We start from the raw sequence: 22,633 nt of genomic DNA on the forward strand, positions 1-22,633 counted from the left end.
AGATGTCATATATCCGATTGGGTAAAGTGTATGGAATTTATGTTGGATAAAAAAAAAGTGAAGCTTCATGAATTAATGGATGGTAAATATATTACAATAAACAGGAAAAGAGATAGCACTTTTTAGATAATATTAAAACATTTTAACATCTAAATTCAATTGTTAAAACTTTTTTAAAAAATCCCTCACTGACTCCATTTTATTATAATATTTTGATTGTAATACGTATTATAATTTTTATTGACAATATTTTATTTAACAGATGAATCTAATACGCCACTGCATTACGCGGCCAAATCAGGCTATAAAGAAGCAATTGATTTATTTCTCAACCGAGGCTGTTATATCGGTCATATGAACATGTTCAATACACCGCCTATTGCGTACATCTCAATGGACACGTTATCAAGCTATTTTGATAGGTGTATGCAGATGAAATCGGACGAACAAACGAAAGAGTCCAAAATTGAGTTCAATTATTGCTGTTTGAAGCCATACAACGATTCACAGATACAGGATTCGGATATTCGCAAGTTTCCTGAATTGGAGGTATTCAAGTATATCGCCGACAACAGCAATCTTAAACACTTGCTAAAGCACCCGCTGCTCTCATCTTTTCTTTACCTTAAATGGCGTAGTATAGGATACTTTTTAAGTTTAAATTTTTTGATTAACATTTCCTTTTATTTCCTGCTAAATTCTTACATTTATCGTATGGCAATAAATGACAGTTTTCCGAGACGAATTAATTTTGTTAATGATAATGGGAATTTTAGTGTAGGTTATTTTAGAAATTTGCCTTTTGACCCAAAGCTTCATAAAAATACAGTAAAGCTAGGTGATGACAGTAGGGGTATATATGCTATTATAGAAGACCCCGAATACACATGGTTAGTGTATTACATTCCTATATTTTTGATATTTTATATCTTGCGAGAATTTCTCCAACTCGTTTAGCTGTTTTTGGCTATACGTGAAGGATTGGAAGACGAACGGTTTCCGGATCTTACTAATCGCATTGACTATCGCCTTGCTACTTGACGCGGGATTTGAGATCGGTATCATAGTAACCCTATTATCCACCTGGGAATTCATGATCCTAATTAGCCGTAATTACCCATGGCCATCATATATCACTCAATATCACAACATTTCTATCATGATTTTCCAAACAATCTTCTGTAATTTTGTACGTTTACTCTTTCCGTTTGTATTCCTCATCGGCGCATTTGCTTTGATCTTCCATAAACTTTTCAAGGGCAGCGGGGATAACAACTTTTCCAATCCCGCCTTCTCGATGATCAAAACTATTATTATGCTTACCGGCGAGTTCGATATTCCATTCGCGAAGCACGACTCCGCGTGGAGCGGTGTTGTGCTCGTGATATTCGTTTTTCTCATGGTCATCGTATTCATGAGTATGCTAAATGGTTTGGCAATTAGCGACGCCACCGAGATTCTGAGCAAGGCCGAATTGCATGGTCTTATTCACCGGTTATATCAGGTTGCCTACTTCGAGAACATTGTCTGCACGATCGGCGAATTGCCTAAAAAATATTTCGGTAACCTCATTAGTGATATTTTTCTGTTTCCACAGCTAGAAGACTCGATCATCTTAGACCGAGTCAGCTGTAAGATTTATGATAGCAAGTTGAAATATTTGTTAAGCAAATTTTATTTGAAAATGGATTACAATATATTCAAACAAGTTAAGCAAATTATCCTTAATTTATCCAAAAATCAATTTTCGAATAATGATGGAATAACGAATGCGGAAATGGATTACGATATACTTAAACAAGCTAAGCAAATTATCCTCAATAAAAATCTACTTTTGGATAATGATAGAATAATGAATGCGTTAAGTAAGTTGCAGGATGCGATGGGAATCGAATAGGACTGAAAGTTTTACAATGAAGTCCAGAGTGAGTTTTATATTTTATTTTCCACAGATGTATTAATAAATATTGTAAAATGCTGTGACAATAATTATAATATTATTTGTAAAAGAGCAAATGCTTTTTTGTGTATATATAGTGTAAAAAGTTCATAGAACTTGGGAAAAACAGTCGAATTATACTGGATAAAAGTACATTGAACGGAAATTACTCTTTATACGCGTCTGTTTCTCTAAGTTCTATGAACTTTTTACATTATATATATATGGCATATTTACTTTTGGTATCGAACGTAGTACTGTATCTGATATTTACGTATCCGAAGTAACGGGAAGTATTAATGTTCAGAATGCATGCAAAAGAATGGCGTGCAACGTTACCGCATCTTGGCAATGTGTACAGAAGTCCACAAGTTTGTATTATATAGAGATACCTGTATAAAAGCAGTGTACTCGATTGCATTATAACAGTTAATAAGTCGCGATTCACAAAAGTAATGCGGCATCGTTATATGTTTGCATATTTTAAAGGAAACGACGCAAGAGAGATTGAATAAAGGGCTGCTGGAGCGTTTATAGCACAGAGTTATTTGCTTGCATTTAGCAACTTTTAATGACTCGTAACGCGGGCGATGCGATGCAAACGATAAAGAAACTTGTGAGATGCCAGCAACAAAGTGATTACTGCTCCAGCGCATTACGTTCGCTTATTAGGAAAACATTTTTTTTTATTGTAAATCTATTAATGTACTTCACGTATATTACAGTGTAAAGAAAAATGTAACTCAAAGCGTTTAATTTATATACATTGAGCAGCGTACTATTTTTGTCAAATTATCTTTTAACAAGATTTTGCAATTCAACTTCTATTCCTTTCGTGGGCGAAGATATTGAGAATCGTGCCATCGATCACAGCCTTTCAATTTTTAATATTTTCATAAATTAGAACTTATAACATTATATCGTAATTCTATTCAAAGTTTATTAAATTGTAAATATCACATTACCACGTATGTATTTTCTCTCCCGAGAAATTTCTTCTCCCTTTCAATTTTTAATCACTCAAAGAACTGAATGACGTATCTTGGTTCATTTCGATTCGGCTTTGAATCGGCTGAGAAAACTGCCGACGTGCAGTCAGGCCACGTGCGAATCGCTCAAGACCGCGCTACGTCACTTCGCGTCGAACTACTTCGCCGTTATCTAGCAGTGTGAACTTGCTGTCGTTCGAGCGTTACCGCCGGGGCGCGAGTATTATCGGCGTGTCACGCATATCTCAAGCGAAAATTGCGACGTGGAATCGTGGGACGAGCAACGCCGACGTCGCGCTGAGCTTTCACTTTCGGCGCGCCTATAGCGTACTATCGAGCTAGTTTTACGAGCTTCCGTGCTTCCACCCACCCGTAATGCGGTTTATCGCCCCCGCGAGAAACCTGCTCCTCCAAAGCTGGCTCGCCAATGGAGCCCTTGGTAACTTCGGGACCGCCTTTCGACGGTCCTCGCAATGCTGTGCGAACATCAGGAGAGAAAATGTGTTTAGGGGCTACGGGTTCTCGGATCGATAGATTAAAAAAAAAAACGCACCGAATTTTATAAGAATAGTCATGAAAGGATGAGTATAACATAATATAGTGTAACGAAATTTAGTTATCTCTTTATTTAGTTGCTTATTTTCTTTATACTTAATTTTGATGTATTTTATCTAATCAAAAATAGAAAATCTAATTCAAATATCAATTTAACAAAATAAATAGTAAAATTGACACTTCTTGTTTCGTCTCGCCATTCATTCAAAACACATAGAAAAGGAATTTCTGTTTATTTACGGTTCAGCGTTCAGGGACGGCGAATGATAACAGTAAATTATCCATCGCAAAGCAAGATGAAGCGATACACTGTCCAGCTCTGCCGGCTAGTTCCCGTGGATATCGTGGGTTGTATAGCGCTGCTGGATTTTCGGGGCGAGAGATAGTCGTTTGCTCAACGACGCATGAAATTCGAAGGTGGATCGGATTATCGGTGACACGCGCGTTCGCCGATGCTTCTTCCAGATACGGGACGCGTTGGTACGCCGCCGACGCTCGTCGACGCTCGGATGGCGCGGCGCGGGGCGGACGATTGTTCAACGAGAAGTGCGACGAGTTAATCCACTGGCTTAAGAGTTATTAACGCGTATACGCGAGGCGAATAGCACAGTGCCGAATTACGCCGTGCATTTTCGGGAGGAAATTATTTAGATTGCCGTCAAACATTCGGCGTCGGCACCAATTATCGCGTAGATCATTAGCTTACGCATATTAATCTTTGTTACCGAGCCGTATATGTGTATCTCGTCGCTGCGCTCCCGCGCGCATAGAGAACGCGCCGTAATAAATTTATGAACTGACGAAGGGATTACGACGGGCGCAGGTGGGGGAGGCGAATGTGAATTGTGCAAATAATTACGGCTCATCCGGATTTCAGTTATATTCCATGTCGCTGAGTGTGCCGCGATTATTTAATTTTAATTAGAGCCATACATATGTATATTGTTTGTACTTATATCTCTTTCTCGATATTGATTTAGAAAGGCATGTTAAGTTACACTGATACAAAACGAAGATAATGCTGAAGTGACGCTATCGAAATACAACAGAATTATGTATTATGTTATTTATCTTTTGCCTTACCGAAATTGTTACATTAAAAAAGAAAGGAAAGAAATACGTTAAATATCAAAATGTGGAAGCGGACAACCGAAAACATTGCACTATTTACCCCTAAGCGTGAATATCGCATCTCTTGTAACGAACGAATTGTTGCAAATAGCGTTATACCTATTATTCGCGCATCATATATGCCATACAAAACGTAATACAAAAAATTCTTTTTATATTACGAGACATATATGTATTATAGTATGTTATATTTCTTACATGAAATATTAAAATAACTAAATTAAAGTAGCACATTATTCGAATCAGCGTAATAAGAAAAACTTATGTGGGGTAAACGATAGTTAGTCATTCCATTATTTACTTCAAATTTGATTACAGAGAAATAAATATATAGAGTAAGTGTACGCATAAAGTAAAGTACATAATATATAGATATATATAGTTGAGGATGCGAGATATATAAAGTGCGCGAAATACGTAAAATACACATGGCACATATATTGCATATTAGAACATTTCCTGCGTGTGTGATCCCGTTATGTGTACGTGTTTACACGTGTATTCGTCGAATATTGAGGTATATGCATTGTTTAGAGATGCCTCGGTACGTAGCTGGTTATACAATAGTAATTACCTTTCATGCAAACTATGCGTTCCCCTACAATGCCTCGCGCGTAATCGATAGCCGCGCGCTGCAACAAGTAGACGTATACAAGCCAGCAAATGAGAGCGGCGACTTTCGTACCGATACCACTCGAGGATCGTTAACTGTACGGCCAATCTACCTCTGAAACATTAATAACCACGTGCCATTTCGATTGTTCCATTGTCACATTTGTCTGACTACACGTAGTTCTCCTCGCTGAGTAACGCGCTAATTAAAGATGAGATTAAATAATATTGATGATACTCGCAGTACCACGCTCGAACCTTTTACCAGTATTTAAAAATGTTGTACATTATGCAAATGTTATCGAATCCTTCTGTAATTGAATCCGATATGAGAGTAACATAATAATTCATCATAATGTATAATTAAAATTTTGTAAAATATATTTGAAACTTTTATGAGTATTTCGTGCCCACGGCACGAGAAATTATATCAATTTAGACAATTAATCGAGAAAAAAAAATTAATATCTATTTTGTTTCGCAAAACGAATATTATCGTATTTCTAGAGTTTATTTAGAATTGCGTGAAAAAAAGAAGAAAACGACTTACAAAAATCTCTAAAATACTTTCATCTGGAATAAAATAAAGCTAATTACAAGATGTCTGTTTCATAACTTTTAATTCGGTCTTAGCTAAGATAATAATATAATATCAACGTAAATCAAGGCGGTTTATCGCCTTTAAGTGCAATGTGCTTACGCGCAAAGCACACTGTGCTTGTTGGAACTTGTCGCTCAATAAATTGTAGATAAAGCTCGATGTGATGGCTGCAGAAGGAGAAGCGAATAAAAGTTTCGCTCGTGGCGCGAAACTTTCTGCATTCGCGCCGCTGCTGCGACTTCGTTCGTTTCAGGGTTTTATTTTATATCCTTTAACGCGCTATTGTTTGGCATCGCTGCCATTAGTTAACCGGTATTTATGCCCGGCCTCGGTAATATCGCGTTTCAAATATCCCCCACGAGCCCTTCGAAACGTTCCCCCGGAGCAATTAAAATACGCACGGTTGTCACCGGACGGGCGGTCCTCTCTTTTTACGGCTAAACCGCTCGCCCATTACCCACAATTCCGCCCAGAACGGTCGCCCATCCGAGCCCGTCGTTCGCCCGGCGTTAAGCCGCGTGCGAAAATGGCTTTTCTTCTCGCCAGTTCTCCCGACTTGCTAATTAAATAAAAGGGTCGACGGAGAGAAAGAGGAAGAGGCTACCTTACCCCCCTCATCCCCCCTATCAGCCGTGACCGCGCACACGGAAAGAACTCGAATAAGGAAGTATCTGCGAAGGTGACTTCCGCTTTCCTTCTTTGTTCTTCCATCCCTCTTCCTCGCCGTATTATTTAACCTTCTATCCGGCAAAAGTTCGCTCGCAATGATTTTTATTATTGCTGTCGAAAGTCCTCTTATCTTCCGTCAACGTTTATTTATTTCCGCGACTCTTTTCTCAACGCATTGTTTCTTAATGATTCTAGTAGACACTATATATAATATAATGGTAATCTATATTTAAAGCCCAGCAATATTCTACGACAATATTGCTGGGCTTTAAATATAGATTACCATTTTCAAGTTATCGTTGCTTTTACGACTCGAACCTTTCTATCCATCGATTTATATATGGGATAGTTGCAAAATATATATATATATATATATATATATATATATATATATATCATACTTTGCCCTCAGCAAATTTTTATATCGAAAAGTAACTCGAACGAAAAGATTTTTCACTTGAGAAATACCGAATATCGTTCGGGGATTTTAGAAGACATCGAGAAATAAAGTTTGCTCTCGAAAAAAAATTTTCTTTCTTCCAACAAATTTCAGATTCGCGTCTTTATCGCGAAGCTGATCGTGCGTTCAAACCGTATTCTGGATTGGAAATATGAATTAGGATACTCGCAAAAATTGATCGGGCAGAACCATGCGAGTCCCGGGATAACTTCTCGAAGATCGTCGAGATCCCTCCTACCCCTTTTTCTTCTTTTAATCGTCAATCGCGAATATTTCCACATTGCTGCGAGACAAGTCGAGGGGAAACGGCGTATATGACTACGCGCGCGGTGCATTTAATATTCATGATATCCCCGCTTGGTAAAGTGGACTTACTTAGAAGTAATATAAATGATAATTTGCGCCATTGTTCTTGCTTTACAGCTCAACTCGACTTGCAGCATTAACAATCATCAACGTCGAATGAGGAGCTCCGGCGCGCGCGAAGTTCGATTCTGAGCAACCGCGTTGTGCGCGCATCCGAGAAGAACGTAATACCTCGATGAAAATTCATATAAGGTGAAGCTAGTCACGGCGGCAAATAATATTCAGGAAAAGTGTCGCCGCACCGAGAGCGCGAGAGGAGGGAGGGGGGGAGGAGGAAGAAGTAATTTCTTGCCCGGGAAAATCTGAAGTTGCGGTGAGACTTTGCCATTGAAATACCTATGTTCTACTTAAAGCGAAGCACCCGACTGCGCGAAATGGCATAGTAAATACACATATTAACCGTTAAATTCGCGCTGTCGTTATTACTGTAAATTTCGTTTACGCTGACATAATTGTACACGTAAATTACACGCGTCGCGTTATACTCGTGCGTTACTTGTTCGTTGGTTTCATGCTCCTCTTATTTATCGCATATCGATTTATGTCGGGGAAATGTTTCGATAGAATTTTTATATCTGCGAATTCGACATACATATATAGAAAGATGGAAAGAATCGTTTAATAAAACGAAGGACTCGCGAGCGTCAAGTAAAAGACGCGCGGTGCACATAAATTCTAGTGGTCAATGTGGAAGAGAATCGTCCGGGCTCTCTTGCGGACACGTATTTAGCGCAATGTATCTCAAATTACAGAGTAACAGAGCACGTATGCGATTCGCAAATATGATTATACGCTCGTAAACCCCGAGCTGCTGCTGCTGCTGCTGCTGCCATTTACGAAGTCGAGTAAACGTTACGAGGTTGACCGGCGCGGTCCGCGCGGCGATCAAGATCAGCTGGTATTAATTACACATCCTCCCTCTCGTTTCTCCCTTGATTCGAAAGCCACTAACAATAAGGATCGCGCTGCCGTAATCGCGGTATTAACGTAGTAACTCCCCGGTGTGCCGGCTTTTCCAGGGACGTCTCACGTGCCGCCGCCGCGTTGCTGCGAATTCGGCTCCTATACGCGAAACACAGGCTGCCGCCCTCAAAATAATTCCTTCCAGTTTGGGGCGAAGTTAATCCCGCCGGATCATATCGTATTACCTCGCTTGAGCTTAAGGGAACGGCACCGCGGACCCGGTGACAGTGGTACCACCGGCATACAGACCGGGGGAGAGAATCGGGAAGGAAGAAAGGGAAGCAGCGGCGGCGGCGGAGAGAAGCGAAGGGGAGGGAAGGGTTGAGGGTGGCGCGGTGTGGCGGAGGAGAATTCCAGAAGATCCGCGCGGATTACGTACGTGATTGTACGACGGTGACGTCACCGTGGCCATTGTTCCCGCTGTAATATACGAGCGGGCATAATCCTCAAATTACGTTCCCGTAACGCGGCGCTTCCGTCCGTCCGTTTGCGCCCGTCCGGGGCTCACGTACGCACGATAATAGTTTCCTGAATAATAGTTTACTAATGACGCCTTCATTATCATATGCAGGCCGTCTCTCGTCGTGCCGTCGCGCCGCCGCGCCGCACATATGTACAGATTAGCCGATCTCTTCGACGCGAATGCGATCTCGGCTCCGCGCCCGACGACGTCCACTTGGGTGGTGTGTTTCGAACCGCTTCACATCACGGACACGCGCGAATCTACGGAAATCCGCCTGGACGATTATAGAACACCGCCGCGTACGCCTTAGTTTCTAATTCGCGATACGGCTTCGTGACCAGAGCTCCATTTTCGGCAGCTCCCAGGTTAATCCTTCGACCACTTCATTTAACTACGAGTCTAGCTACTGTAACATTTGGTTTCGCAAATGAGGATTATCTGGTCCTTCCAGAATATTTCTGCGTATCACTGATCAAAAAAAAATTTGTAATACTTTCTGATTCTGTAGGATTAAATTTCATTTATCGTGCAAAAATTGATACCCTTAATAAAGTCAGTGATTGACAAAATTGAATTATATTAGGTCGGGTTCATTAAAACTTTTTATAAATATTTATACCTTTAGTATAAAAGGAAGTTAACTTAATTTGAACTTCCAAAAAAACTGTAATCCGTCAATGTCTTATTCTAATCTACATATTATTGATGTTTCTAATAGGTATTTGTATTAAAGCACTCTTTGAAGCTGATTGAAGGCCGCTTACAGAAAAGGCTGTATCAATCATGCGAAAAAAAGCGCTTGAAACATTGATTAATTATCTACAGGCTTTTACTTCCTCCTACCTTTTTTTCACCTCGTCGAATTTTGATCAATATTCTGTCTCTTTGCTATTAGAACAGTGGTGGTGCAATTTATGTCACAATTAAGAATCATTACCGGGTTTTAAATAATGTAAATATTTCACAAATTCATGTGGTGAAATAAAATCATACATTAAATACATAATAACGAGATATTTTCGTGGCTGTATAGACAGACTTTCGTAAAGGGATAGTACGTAAAATCTAATCTTCAACTTACGCTTTATCTTGCTTTTATCTCACTTTTTTTAAATCAAAATCGACGACGCTATTTCCGTAGGATTGACGTGGGAACTAATTAGATGCCAACATTTTCATGCTGAGCTCATATACTCCCGTCAGCATGATGTAATGGGCGCGATAAAATGGGCCATTCACGTTCGCGATTTTACCAGTCGATGCCCATCGATGGCGCGTTATCCGGACAGCTGGTTTGATGCGTAGGAGCACACTTTGATAAATGCCGCATCAAAGCGTTTTATATCAAGAGTAAATCGACATTTTCATGCGCACAGTACGGACGTCAGCCATAAAAAATTTGCGTATATATATATATATATATATATAAAAGGACCGATACATTCATGATGGTCGCACGAAATTGCGTGTGGGAAAAATTCGCACGACGGCACTCTTGCATCGTTATTATCCCACGAGAGCTTTCCGGATAAAGCGACGCTTAGTGATAACGAGGCGCGCGATGGTGAGATATTGTTCGGCTAACGCTTTTTGAAGCGCACATATTTCACGAACGCCGGCCGTAATTACGATCGACTTAACTGATGTATCTAACGTCATTCCTCTACGCGCACCACCCGTGGTAGCGTAATCTGATACGTAGGTTCCCGACGTATCGCCCGGTATTAGTTTCCGCGCGGAAACGTATCGACGTACCGAGCCGATGCGAAAGGAATCTCGATGGCCGCAAGAAAACCGGCGTTTTGCTATCGAATAACGTTTTCCTGTAGTTCCGGGTATGTCAAAACCTCGAAAGTCTACCGAGCTCTGCCAAGATTGACAATGCATTTCCATCGCAATACATTTGATTTCTTGCGAGGAGAAAGATAGATAGATAGATAGATAGATAGAGAGAGAGAGAGAGAGAGAGAGAGAGAGAGAGAGAACAAACGAAGCTTGTTTCCTAATGAATTCGGAATAGATTCGACTTCTCGTATAAATACTTGTGGATTATTTCGAGCATTCGGAATCGGATAGATACTTTAAAGTTAATAATAAACAAGCTGTGCAAACGTATACCAAAAAGATCGTTATTTTAATCACCAATATTTTTCCGTAGATCTCAGATTAAAATGCGGACGTTTCACGACATTTTCTATCCGAAAAGAGTAAATTGGAATCAACGAGCTAATCAGTTCGACGATCTGGCGGGAGGAAAAGTTCCGCGTTTGATTTTTCCAATATCTGGATTATCAGAGGCAAGGAAGTGGAAACCGGGATCGGCCGAGTTGCGATCGCGCGAAAGGGAAACGAAATCGATCCCGGTGGTGTCTCTACTTTACTTTTGTAATTTCATAAAGGAAAGGGCTTGCGCGCTCCCGCCACACCTGCCACCGAGCAGGCCCGAAGATTCCTATATCTTCGTTTTCGCCTACATTTACCTCGATTTTCGCGCAGTTGCCGAGTGAAGAATTCCGCGGAACCGGCGAACTCATGTGGCCTAGAAACAAGTTGAAAGCGTTACGGACTATGCAGGTTAGCTTTTCAAGCTGAAACATGTGACGCAACCGGCCTTAATGTAGCGCTTTGATCCGTCGACCCTCGATGCATTGAGCGCGGTGCGTTGTCGAGTACGTAATCTTAAGATTACGTGTGTACTGGCCGTTCCGGACTTGTTTTACAATCTTCCAGTAAACAGCAGAGACATGATTGAAAAGTACAGCAACATGTAACTATGATAATATATATATAATATAAAATAGGCGATTACCTCAGTTTTATTATATTAAAATTTTAATATCTACAACGTCGCGTACCGCCATCAACACTTGAGATCTACGTACTTTTTTTAATGGAAAATTTCATTTAAGATTTATTATTAAGATCACTGGATTTCAGTTAACAATGTTATAAATTGATTTAAATATTGATAATACTGATAAATATTGAGATAAACAATGATATAATAATATATAATTATAACTGTAACTAATTAGATAACAAGGTGATAAGAGAACTGTTAAACAAATAAAAAAAATTGTTGATCATTTATCATTAATTAATTGAAAACGATTGTCCCTTTTTGAGCATCGAAATGAGAAATTAGCACAAACTTAAATGTATTTGTCTTTGCTAGATAAGTAATTTTGTATGAATTGCGGATTTCGTTTGAAATAATACACGATGTCTTATAGTGGTACGAGTGCTGAAGGCAACGATGGGGAAACGCTCAAACAGATACGGCAACACATGCAAATGGTAGTGAGGTATTCTGGCGAAAGCAAGACATAACTAACTTCGAAACTACGCGACTAGCAGTTGCAATCCCTCTCGGATCCTTGATTTTCACAGTCCGGACTTCTGTAGCTACACGCGTCACTGATTTAGCAATCAAGATATAATACTTTCGCCAAAAGAGCTACACGATTCGACATGTTCTCACCTTATTTTATGTATTCACAGCTGATCCGTATTTATAATATTTATATAAGTTTGCTTTTTGAGACGCGAACAATTTGCAATTTTTATAGATGGGTCTCAACAAATAATCGATTTGTTGTATCTAATATTCTTTATTATTGTATTATAATAATGAGGATTGTACTATTCCGACGATCAGACTTAGTCGGGCTCCGTCTCTCAACAAATTATTTTTTTTCACCTCAGGGATCTTAGAGATTGTTATTACATTTGTACATTTTATTGGCATAAATGCGAAAACAACTATTAGGAATTTTGATTTCATATATTATGTGCAAATACTTCGAACTAAATGAATCCCGACTCTCAACAAACTATTTTTTTTTATCATCAAACATTCTAAAAATTGTTCTCGCACATGTACATTTGGGAATAAAACGCAAAAATCGCTGCAAATTTTTTGTTTATTATAATTTTACGGTCTTTTAGTGTTTTTTTAAATGTTCATTATTTTTAAATTGTTTTTTTGTTATAATAAATGTATACATATGTTTCTTTTTATAAATTTATTAAATTTGGACTGATTTTTAAATTTTATTTTAAGAACGCTCCGAACTTCAACTACATTAATTTCAATCAATTTCTTTTCTAATACGAATCCAATTTTTTTCAAATATTTTATTTTATGAAATATTTGTAATATAATCTTTACATTTTTTAAATATCTTTCGTATGTAATATTGATTTTAAAACAGATATGGCAAGAGGTAAAATTTTGTGTGAATTGACGAGAAGTTTATCGTCAGATGAAATTGCAGTTCTCTATTGTAACAATATCAATAATGTAGGAAGCAAGATACGAGAACATGAAATCTGACCAAAAGATATATCCAATGCTAGTACTAAAAACGATTAACTGCAGGTAACTTTTGTTAAATAAAACAATTTTCTCATTGCAATATCAATCTGACCTATTAATATAATATATAATTTTTTTCGTTATATTTAAAAAAGGTAGTAAAACAATGATTTTAGTTGATTACAGTTTTTAATCTTTCGAAAGATTTTAATGGAGTGAAAAGAAAGAAAGATTGATAAGATAGAAATATATCTTAACAAGAAAATTGTGTCTTAACCTTTAGACGGTAACACTGGTTCACAGGATCACTAGTTAATTCTAAAAAATAAATATATAAGAACAAGTCACGCGAAAGAGCTGATATCTTAATACGTTAACAGCTAATTGTCAGTATTTAAGCAAAGAGCAGATGTGATCGTTGCTTACCAATTTCATATTTTCTCAAAAAGTATTGGAACGGGTAGGAAAATGTGATTGTTGGTAATATATGATCTCGTAGAATTGTGTTTTTTTAAATAATAATATTTTAAATATTAAACACAAATGTGAGATGTGTATCTTACTTATTTTTTATATATTAATAAGGAAAGATTTCACTGTCTCTACTTTTAAAATGATACATAATAGTTCCAGCAGACCTATCTCGTAAGGGTTAATAGACATAGTGAACCCCCGGGGATAACTGGAGAGAGAGAGCCGACAAGATCGATGGTCGGTGACTAATGGAGCTTCCCGGGCCACATGCATAAATTGGCTCGAATTCAGACGTACAAATACAAATTCTCGTCCATTAGATGGGTTGAATAAATAAGAGAAAAATTACTATTCTAAAAACTGTTGTAGAAAGATTCGGTTTTGGATCCTATTTTTTTTCAAGACATATATTTCCTAACGTGAATATAAATAATGTTATCAGCCTGTGATTTCGAATGTGCAGTTTGCGGCAAACACATTTCCTCACAGACTAGACGAAACCTTGGATTTTCTCTTTTTTTTTCTTTCGTTTCGTTTCGATGTGTTATATCGATTAATTTTTGCTTCGACAAAGACTGAATTGTTAGATTGTAATAACCATGTCCTTCCTAAATAGTTTCCTGTTTTGCCATCGTAAAACTTTCACTTGTGGAACAAAGCTTGACCTCCGCTCGAATTTTATACCTGAGTATTGAGACTACCTGAACGAGACCATAGCGACAATATTAGGAGGGATCCTGTATTTTGTTTGGATTCAAAATTCGAAGGAGCACACAGGTAGTGCTGAAGAAATCTGCTGCTTTCCTTTGAGAGAAGAAAAATTGTATCTTTACTCTCGTGCAGTTTACTCTGATGACATCTGTCGCTTCCAGCGAAAAAGCAAAATGTGTAAAGTTCAAGAATATTATCTGTTATCTATTCATTAAGGCATCGTTCATACCGGACATATGGTGTACCACAAATCGTCGAAAGTAAGTGAGATCCACGCTAGTAAGACTCGTCGCACGTCGTGGTCGGTATTATATAATGGATTTAATAATTAACAGTGCATTGTTAATTCAAGGACACTAATTAGTGTCCAAGACATATAATCGGTCGTGTAAAAATACATTTCTCGACATAGATAAATTTAAAAAAATTATACGTACGGGCGCACTAAATATCAACGCATCCCTGTAAATTGTAAATCATAAAATATAACCAGCGGAAATTGCGCTGTGTCGTGGCGAGTCGGGACGTATCTTCGTCTAGTGTGAATAAATCTTTATGGGCCTCATTACATTATCGGGCGGTGTGTTAGTGACGATAAACGTATCTAAACAGTCGAGTCAGTTATAAAGAGAAACTACCGCACTGGGCTACACGCGTCTTCGTCTCAGTTTGACTCAAGCATTCTTCAGACGAGCTACGGTCATTATAGGTAAACTATCGCTGCATGCTTGATATTTTGTATGCTCTGATAAAATGTGAAGTGAAAGTCAAATCGAATAACGCACGTGTCTAAAGAATGTTTTGTTGACGTTTGTTGTAATATTGTTATGTTGCTGATAGACGAAAGTCGTAATAACTGACAGGCTACATTTGTACACACACAACACAGAATGGATATGTAGGATATTTTTCGACAGCTCGACATAATTGTTAATTTGTGAGTTCAAAATTTTACAACAATATATCAAATTGCGCGTTGGTTATTATTTAGTCTTATACAACGTAGTTTTAATTTACTTTAGTAAAAACTTTAGCAGAAAAGCTATCTTTTATATTTAAATTAATAATCATGTTAATAATAATAATAATCAACATAATTATCGTTTGTAATTAAGCTCGTTGAAAGCTTGAAAGATTAAACCTCTTATTGTTGATAAGAAATCAGCATTACGAAACTTATCATCTTAGTCCCTGATAAGTTTCGACATTTTAATATTTCAATGTAGTAATTTTGATATTTGGTTTTACTGAAGCAAGTGATTTAATTGTTTCTATTTATCAAAAGCAATGTTAAAGATGTATAATAAAGTATTATCTTACATATTCTCATTCTGATCTTGTATATATATTCCTGTATATATGTGTATATATATATATATATATATATATATATATATATATATATATTCTTCATTTCTAAAACATGCTTGGTATTTTATGTCACGAAAATTAGTCCTAAATTCTGTATGTAATACAATTGTGCATATGTGTGTGTGTAACAGCTTCATAAATAATATACATAATATACAGGAAAATATCAACAGTGATAAATAATTAAAATAACTGCAAACAAAAAATAATTAAAAATAATTAAAATAACTGCAAAAAAAATTATCTATTGGAAATATAAATGAAAATATATCACAGTCAATGTCACTAATTTAGAATTTTAAAAAGAGAAATTTTTTTATTCCACTCGGCTATAATCGAAAGTGTACCTACGGTTAAGTGTATCATTTTAAAGAATATTGCAGGTAACTTGAGCAGATGGCTTTATATTTAAGTACAATATTTAATAAAGAATATTATTGATTTTTTAGCGTATTAAATAATTTAAATATCGATTTCGGTGAAAGCACCGTCGTTACGTTGCGAGACATTAAACGAAATGCGCTGCGTAAAAAGCATCGTGCGCGAGACATCATCCGGAAGTGGGTTCACTTGTATGTCCATTTCGATGAATAATTTTTGTGGCAAGCGATTTATCGCACCCATCTTTTCTCTCGTTCAAAGGTCTCATCTTCCCTTAATTGGAGTCATTGAAGAAATAATTTAAGAATGCCCATATGTGAACGTCATTGCAATACTTGCGTATCTTTATGATACACCGCTTTACGCAATAGTCTAAAAATGTATGACAAAAGCCAAATGGAAGATTACACTTATCAGGGATCACTTCATTCAGTATGCTTCGTATCTTCCCTTCGAAAAATTACGCGATATTGTCATTATTATTACCTCATTTGCATTTTGTATTGCATATTATATTTATCAAAAATTATACTTTGTATTGCAAAGATTATCGGGTTCTTTCTATTTATAATTACATTAAACAATTTAAGTAGTTTAAGAATAGAAATAGATTCAAGTTAAAGACATAAGTCCGAGAAATGAGTAAAATATAGATTTATTTTATTGCTAGTTGTAATCGAGTCTATTGATTGGGTATTTTGAAACTGATATTTGCTACAGCATAAAGTACGGTATTGTGTCAGCAAATTTCTTTCTCCGTGTAACATAGAAAAATGAAAAGTTATATCTCACTCAACAGCAGCACGTTTGAAGTTGATTATTACACAGTATAATTTTTAATTAAACTAAAACTAACGTACTCTCTGCGTCTAGTTTTACAAGCAAAGTGTATAACGTTTGCTTCAACTTTGTTTACTATTTCTCATATTAAATATTAAATTTTTTAATGTACAGCACATTTCAACGAGGCATAATCGGACGCAAACTACGCCAACATGAATGCGATGAAATCAGGTTGGTTCAGCGAATTAAACGATCTCTGGCCCGGCGTTGCGCTCTCGCTGGAAGTGGAGGAGGTCCTGCATACCGAGCGCTCTCAGTTCCAAAACATTTTGGTAGTGAAAACGTGAGTATTTCCTCAACGAGAAATGATCGTTAAATAATGTAACAATTTTTTAGGGCTTTAACTTTGAGAATTAAAACTAAACGAATTAAAACTTTACATAAAGAATTAAAAGACATTAAACACGAATGACTTCTTTAGCATAAAAATGTTATATTTGCAGAAAATCACACGGCAAGGCTTTAATGCTCGACGGTGTGATCCAATGCACCGAGAAAGACGAAATGTCTTATCACGAGATGATATCATATTTACCGCTCTGTTGCCATCCAAAACCTCAACGTGTAAGTGTTAATAATTGATACGTTATACATTACTTATATAACGATTATATGAGATTTCAAATTTACATCAATTTATTCAGATTTTCTTTATTTCTTTTGTGCAGTATATTTTTAAAGAAATATTAGAATCTTTTTTTTAAGAATGCTAATTAATTTAATAAGAATCAGAGTTATAAGTTAACTTGTATCTTTATAGTGATAAAATATAGATAATTATACACCTTTCTAATGAAAGGCGCATAATAAATTCGTAATGAATTGTTTGCGTGAAATTTGTGGTAAATATTATGTATCATTAACGCTTTAATTTTCTTTGAAGTCTTGCAAATTATCTTTAAAAAAATACAGATAACTCGACATTTCTGCCAAACAACAGGTCCTGATAGTCGGCGGGGGTGATGGCGGGGTTGCCCGAGAGGTCTCGAAACATCCGGATGTAGAGCAAATCACGCTAGTGGACATCGACGACCGAGTTATCGAAGTGTGCAGGCAATATATGCCTCGTTTGAGTTTGGGTCTTAATAATCCCAAAGTAAATATTTTTGTTGGCGACGGTTTCGAATATCTAAGGGATCACCGTAGTGAATTCGATGTCATCATCACTGATAGTAGCGATCCCGTAGGCAAGTTTTGCAAAGCTTCGTACTAATAAGATTTTCTTTCAATAAGGTTTCAACAAGGTCTATTTGTAAATAAAAATATTTTTTTAAAGAAAGATTTTAGAACCGAAACTAATTTTAATATTTTGTTTAGGTCCCGCCGAGAATCTCTTTAAGCAGTCATACTATGAGTTATTGAAAGCTGCGTTGAAACATGGTGGAATCATTGCCAGTCAAGCTGGAACAGCATGGATGAATATGGATCAAGTGTATAGTACGTACCAGCATTGCAAGACCGTGTTTCCCGTCGCTGCATACGCGGTAACAGCAGTACCGACGTACCCAACTGGTCAAATCGGTTTCGTTCTTGGAAGCCTAGAAGTTAGTATTAATATTATTTTCTCTATTGCATAATATATGACAGAAATTTTATGTATATATGTGTATAATTTCCATATACATCCTTATTTAATAATTGTGATATGACAAGAACATACACCTTGTATTATAAAAAACAGAGAAATTTTTTTTCTCAGCGAGATAAAAATTATATTTATTCTTAAATCAGTCTTTTCTGGAATATATTCAGTATTCTAATAGTCTCAATTTTCCTTCTTTTCAGCAAATAAATTTAACAGAACCGATGAAGATATTCAGCGATGAAGATCTCGAGCGTATGTCAATGATGTATTACAATGATAAGGTACATCGGGCTGCTTTTGCCTTACCAAGATTCGTGGAGAAGGGTTTGCGCGGTGCTTAAAGTATTAGCTAAATACTTAGCAATATATTTATTAAATTCAATTTTGTATCAGTTAACGTAAAACTTATTTACGCTGATATTTGCGTGTAAATAATGTTTGAGGGCTTGTGACATTATATGATAACAATAAAAATAATTACAAACAATAAAACCTAACAAGATTCTTCGAATTAAAAATACAATAAATTATAAGTAAGACAAATAGGAATCGGCATGGTTATTGGTACGCAATATTTAATTTACATAAAATTTACTTTATTGTAAAAGTCAAACGTTTCGGTATCTTCAGTGACAATTTACAATAATTACATTTAACTCTCGCTCTTAGTTTCTTACATGCGTTAAGAAACTAAGATCGAGAGTTAAATATAATTATTGTAAATTATCACTAAAGATGGCTAAAAAAGATAGCCAAAAAACGATAGAAACGTTTGACTTTTAGAATAAACTAAATTTTATGTAAATTAAATATTGCGTACCAATAATCACGCTGATTCTCATCTGCCTTACTTACTTATGGTATTTTAAAAAATAATCTATATGTATCGTATCTTTCACTAATTACCTAATTTCTATACATGGGCAATATGAATTAAACATATCCTAAAGAAAATGCAAAAGAATCTTTTTTTACACATTCTATTAAATTTTTTTTATACAAATGCAGACATTTTACAGATATTCTACGTTTTATAGATGTATACGCAATATTTGTAGAACATTTTTCTGAGTAGAAAATAATTGATAAGCATTAATTGATAGCATCTTTTTGATTACTCTCGAGTTGATTTAATAATAACGACAATTTACTTACAATCGGGAATTTTTGCCTGTCAATAGAATAAGGGACTTGTATTTTATCAGCAGTAGATAATATAAAATAAAATAAAATAAAAAGTTTGATTTTGTGGATAGAAATAGTGTCATTACTATAAACATTTCTGAATTGTGCAATAGAGTAAATTAAATTATAAAATTGTAAAATATATATTAAGATTTCCATACGTATCGTTGTGTATGGTAACTGCACAAAAATAAGTCATGTCTACTTAACCAGTCATTGTTAACATGCCGACAGATGTCAAAATTTTATAGATTTTTGTTAATATTGACATGTATGTGTGGTCACGACAAGAATAATTAATTAACCATGAAATAACGGTTTATATTTACAAATATAAAATATTTTGCTGTTTGTTGCATTCTTTTCTAAAATAGCAAAATAAAAAATAATTATTTGTATTAAATTGTAATGCAAATAAGAAAAGTAAGGCTTATTTGACAATTTAAAAATTTAATATAGTCATTTTCTTTTTCTCCCATTTTCTTTTTTGCTCTAAAAAAGAGAAAAATTTTGTGCATTCATAGTAGAGACGTATCGGTACCTTCCTCTTATAACAAGTTGCTTCGAGTAATCTTAGCAAGAAGTAATCTCATTCTAAATTTGTAATCCAGTTTAACTTGCTTCTTACCTAAAACTTTAGATTAAAACTTCAAAAAGATGAAAGACTAAAAAATAAAACAAAATGGTAAGTCTGAATATCTTTGAATTGATATAGAAAGATAAAGCTTAGAGAGAGAGAGACGAAGTTTTCTTTTCTAAAATGCAGTCGAATTTTAAATTTAATACCTATGCGAATAACGTTAAGTTTGTCACTCGATTGCATAACGGTAAGTAAAAATCCTATTTAAAATACTGTAATTATCTGGAGCATCGCGTGAGCCGTCTGGAAATGACGATGACGCACAACCGCGGAATCTCAGTCTATCCTAATTAATTCCTGGAGGCTTTCTATCGAGCTTTCTATCTTATAATTCCCACAAACGCGCGGGCACGACGCGATGCACTCTGGTCGCTATCAGCCGGCGTTCGCGGAATTGCGCGATAATTAGCATATTCATGAATTAGCCGCGCGAGTTAGCTCGGCCAGACAGTGAATATCTCAAAGTAAAATGAGGCGAGAATAGGCGAGACGGACGGACGAACGGGCGGGCCGGGCGGTCGGGTGGCCGACACGTTCGAGAATCTCGGGGTGGAGGAGGGGGAGGGAGGGAAACCCTCTGTAAACATCCGATCTGCGGATTTTATTAATGGGAGGCCGGAAAGGGGATGCAGGAGAGAGATCGCGGGGACGTATTCCCGTTGCGGGATTCGCAATTCCGAGGGGCCTGCGCTGCGGAATACGAAGCGAAAAGAGCCCGGCAGCCCTTTGATCCGACGCAATCTTCCCTCGTGCGCGGCTGAAGCTTCGAGATTGAAAGGATATTTAGCGCTTCCTCCTCCGGAAGTGCATCCTGCTCCGACGTACGCTCGCCCTCTCCGCACGGGATGCATTCTCTCGCTCGCGCGCGCGCAGCCCGTCGCGTTAGAGGGCGGCGAGATTAAAGAAGCCGTATACCCCAGGTGTTCATCGGCTCTGGTCGGAGTGATTACATCGGCTGACATTATGCGCGTGTCGCACCAGGGCCTCGTTCGCTTCGTCGTCGTCGTCGATGCCGCACGGACGGAGGATGAAACGATGTCGCCCGTAGCGCGTTCGCGGGGATGCGTGCACGCTTGCGTCGCAGCATCACCACCGAGTCACTCGAGAGCCCCCGCTTTAGCGGGCGATCGATTTTTTCGGACGTCCTATGCTTTCGATTCCCGCACACGGTGCCCGACACACAGTGGAATGTCGGGATATAGGTCAGACGTCTATATTGTCAGCGATATAGATCGCGAAAGGACACGCGCTGCGTGTCGTGCTCTGATTGGAATCACCTTGTCGCGCTGTTCGCTAAAATTAGTGAACTTACGATCGAACCGTCGCTGGCGTTAGTATAAAAAAAAAAAGAACAGAAAATATCTCGTTCGTTGTTCAACGCGCAAAAATCATTATTTATATAAATCGGTATACGTGGCATCGTTATAAAATTGCGACATCCTCTCCTCTCGTTTGATTCTAACTTCGCTCGTTCGCGCGACACCGTGTTTCATCGTTTTCTACATTACACGTGTAACGTTAACGGAAAAAAGGGGACAGCTTACGCAACAGGCAAACGAGTGATACCAGCAACGGACGTTTTGCCCGACAAACGGTATAACACGGATGGCGTGGTACGCATCACACGGTAACAAAGTTATCGTATTTGTCCTGGACCCCAAGCAACTTGTCACGTGTGTTTGGGAACGGATGCTGCGTGTCAATATTGCTAACACTGGTCGATCATTATATGCAGATTGGCGCGAGTTACGCATGCCGCATTCATCCGTGAAATTTGATTATGCCAATACAAATATCGGCCATTACTATTACTGTGTATCGCGCAAAACGCGCGTTTCCGATCGCGGTCGCGCGTGTCTTTGATGACATGTAATCGCGAGATTCAGCAATAAAAACGAACAACGGGAAATGAATATATCATTATCAATAAATGCACATTTTATCCCTTTAACATTTATTCCCCGCACGTGCTCATTTTTACATTCGCATTATCGCCAAGTTATATCACGAAATGTGTTCGTAAAATCAGGCTGCCGAACCGTAATACAATTCCCTCGTAATAACATGACATAGCTGTATGACGGAATCGGGATCTAACTAATAAAGTGATTTATTGGACCAAGTTTAATTAGAGCAACTCCGCGTGCAGTCGTTATTCCAGAAGGGGGAGAAGCTCGGTGGGTCGTTAACTACGCTTAATCTCTCCAAACGATTCCTCTTCGATGTTCCTGACTGCGTTTCGCAAGTAGAAAGTCTGACCATCTGTCAGTATGATATTGCCGAGAGAAGCAACAGACCGCACGCTCGTGGGATCCATAAATTATTGTTCTCACAGAGATTGAAAAGTCAGTTCATAAATCACGCTGCAGTGGATCAA

General features: G+C 37.4%; 3 protein-coding genes across 7 annotated transcripts in view; all 3 read left to right on the forward strand.

Annotated features, from left to right (window-relative positions):
- Positions 1-2,903, forward strand: part of LOC105453870 (transient receptor potential cation channel protein painless-like) — a 5,228-nt gene extending 2,325 nt beyond the window's left edge. For all 4 annotated transcript variants that reach the window (XM_011696139.1, XM_011696140.1, XM_011696141.1 and 1 more), the window contains 2 exons: positions 3-82; positions 263-2,903. In XM_011696139.1, coding sequence (XP_011694441.1) covers positions 3-82; positions 263-957 — 775 coding nt within the window. In that variant the 3' untranslated portion in view covers positions 958-2,903. The remainder of the gene's footprint in view (positions 1-2; positions 83-262) is intronic.
- LOC105453869 lies at positions 1,276-2,903 on the forward strand. The gene has a single exon (XM_011696138.1). The coding sequence runs from the start codon at positions 1,298-1,300 to the stop codon at positions 1,895-1,897; it is 600 nt and encodes a 199-aa protein (XP_011694440.1). The 5' UTR covers positions 1,276-1,297; the 3' UTR covers positions 1,898-2,903.
- An 11,956-nt stretch (positions 2,904-14,859) lies between these two features.
- LOC105453871 (spermidine synthase) lies at positions 14,860-18,923 on the forward strand. Of its 2 annotated transcripts, none has more exons than XM_011696143.1 (6): positions 14,860-14,960; positions 16,958-17,129; positions 17,290-17,410; positions 17,787-18,033; positions 18,164-18,390; positions 18,632-18,923. In XM_011696143.1, exons 2-6 carry the CDS (start codon positions 16,999-17,001, stop codon positions 18,770-18,772), a joined length of 867 nt encoding a protein of 288 aa, XP_011694445.1. In that variant the 5' UTR covers positions 14,860-14,960; positions 16,958-16,998; the 3' UTR covers positions 18,773-18,923. The 2 variants fall into 2 exon arrangements, with proteins under 2 accessions (XP_011694445.1, XP_011694446.1); XM_011696144.1 differs by lacking the exon at positions 14,860-14,960 and adding an exon at positions 14,981-15,188.
- The last annotated feature ends 3,710 nt before the right edge of the window (positions 18,924-22,633 follow it).

The sequence above is a fragment of the Wasmannia auropunctata genome, unplaced genomic scaffold, assembly GCF_000956235.1.
Source record: "Wasmannia auropunctata unplaced genomic scaffold, wasmannia.A_1.0 LD335994.1, whole genome shotgun sequence".
Classification (NCBI taxonomy): Eukaryota; Metazoa; Arthropoda; class Insecta; order Hymenoptera; family Formicidae; genus Wasmannia; species Wasmannia auropunctata.

Excerpts from the sequence above, each read along its gene's own strand:
- LOC105453869 (XM_011696138.1), top strand. The coding sequence starts at position 1,298 with ATGATCAAAACTATTATTATGCTTACCGGCGAGTTCGATATTCCATTC.
- LOC105453871 (XM_011696143.1), top strand. The coding sequence starts at position 16,999 with ATGAATGCGATGAAATCAGGTTGGTTCAGCGAATTAAACGATCTCTGG. Across the intron at positions 18,034-18,163 it reads TGATAGTAGCGATCCCGTAG|GTCCCGCCGAGAATCTCTTT; the intron begins GCAAGTTTTGCA and ends TATTTTGTTTAG. Across the intron at positions 18,391-18,631 it reads TCGTTCTTGGAAGCCTAGAA|CAAATAAATTTAACAGAACC; the intron begins GTTAGTATTAAT and ends CCTTCTTTTCAG.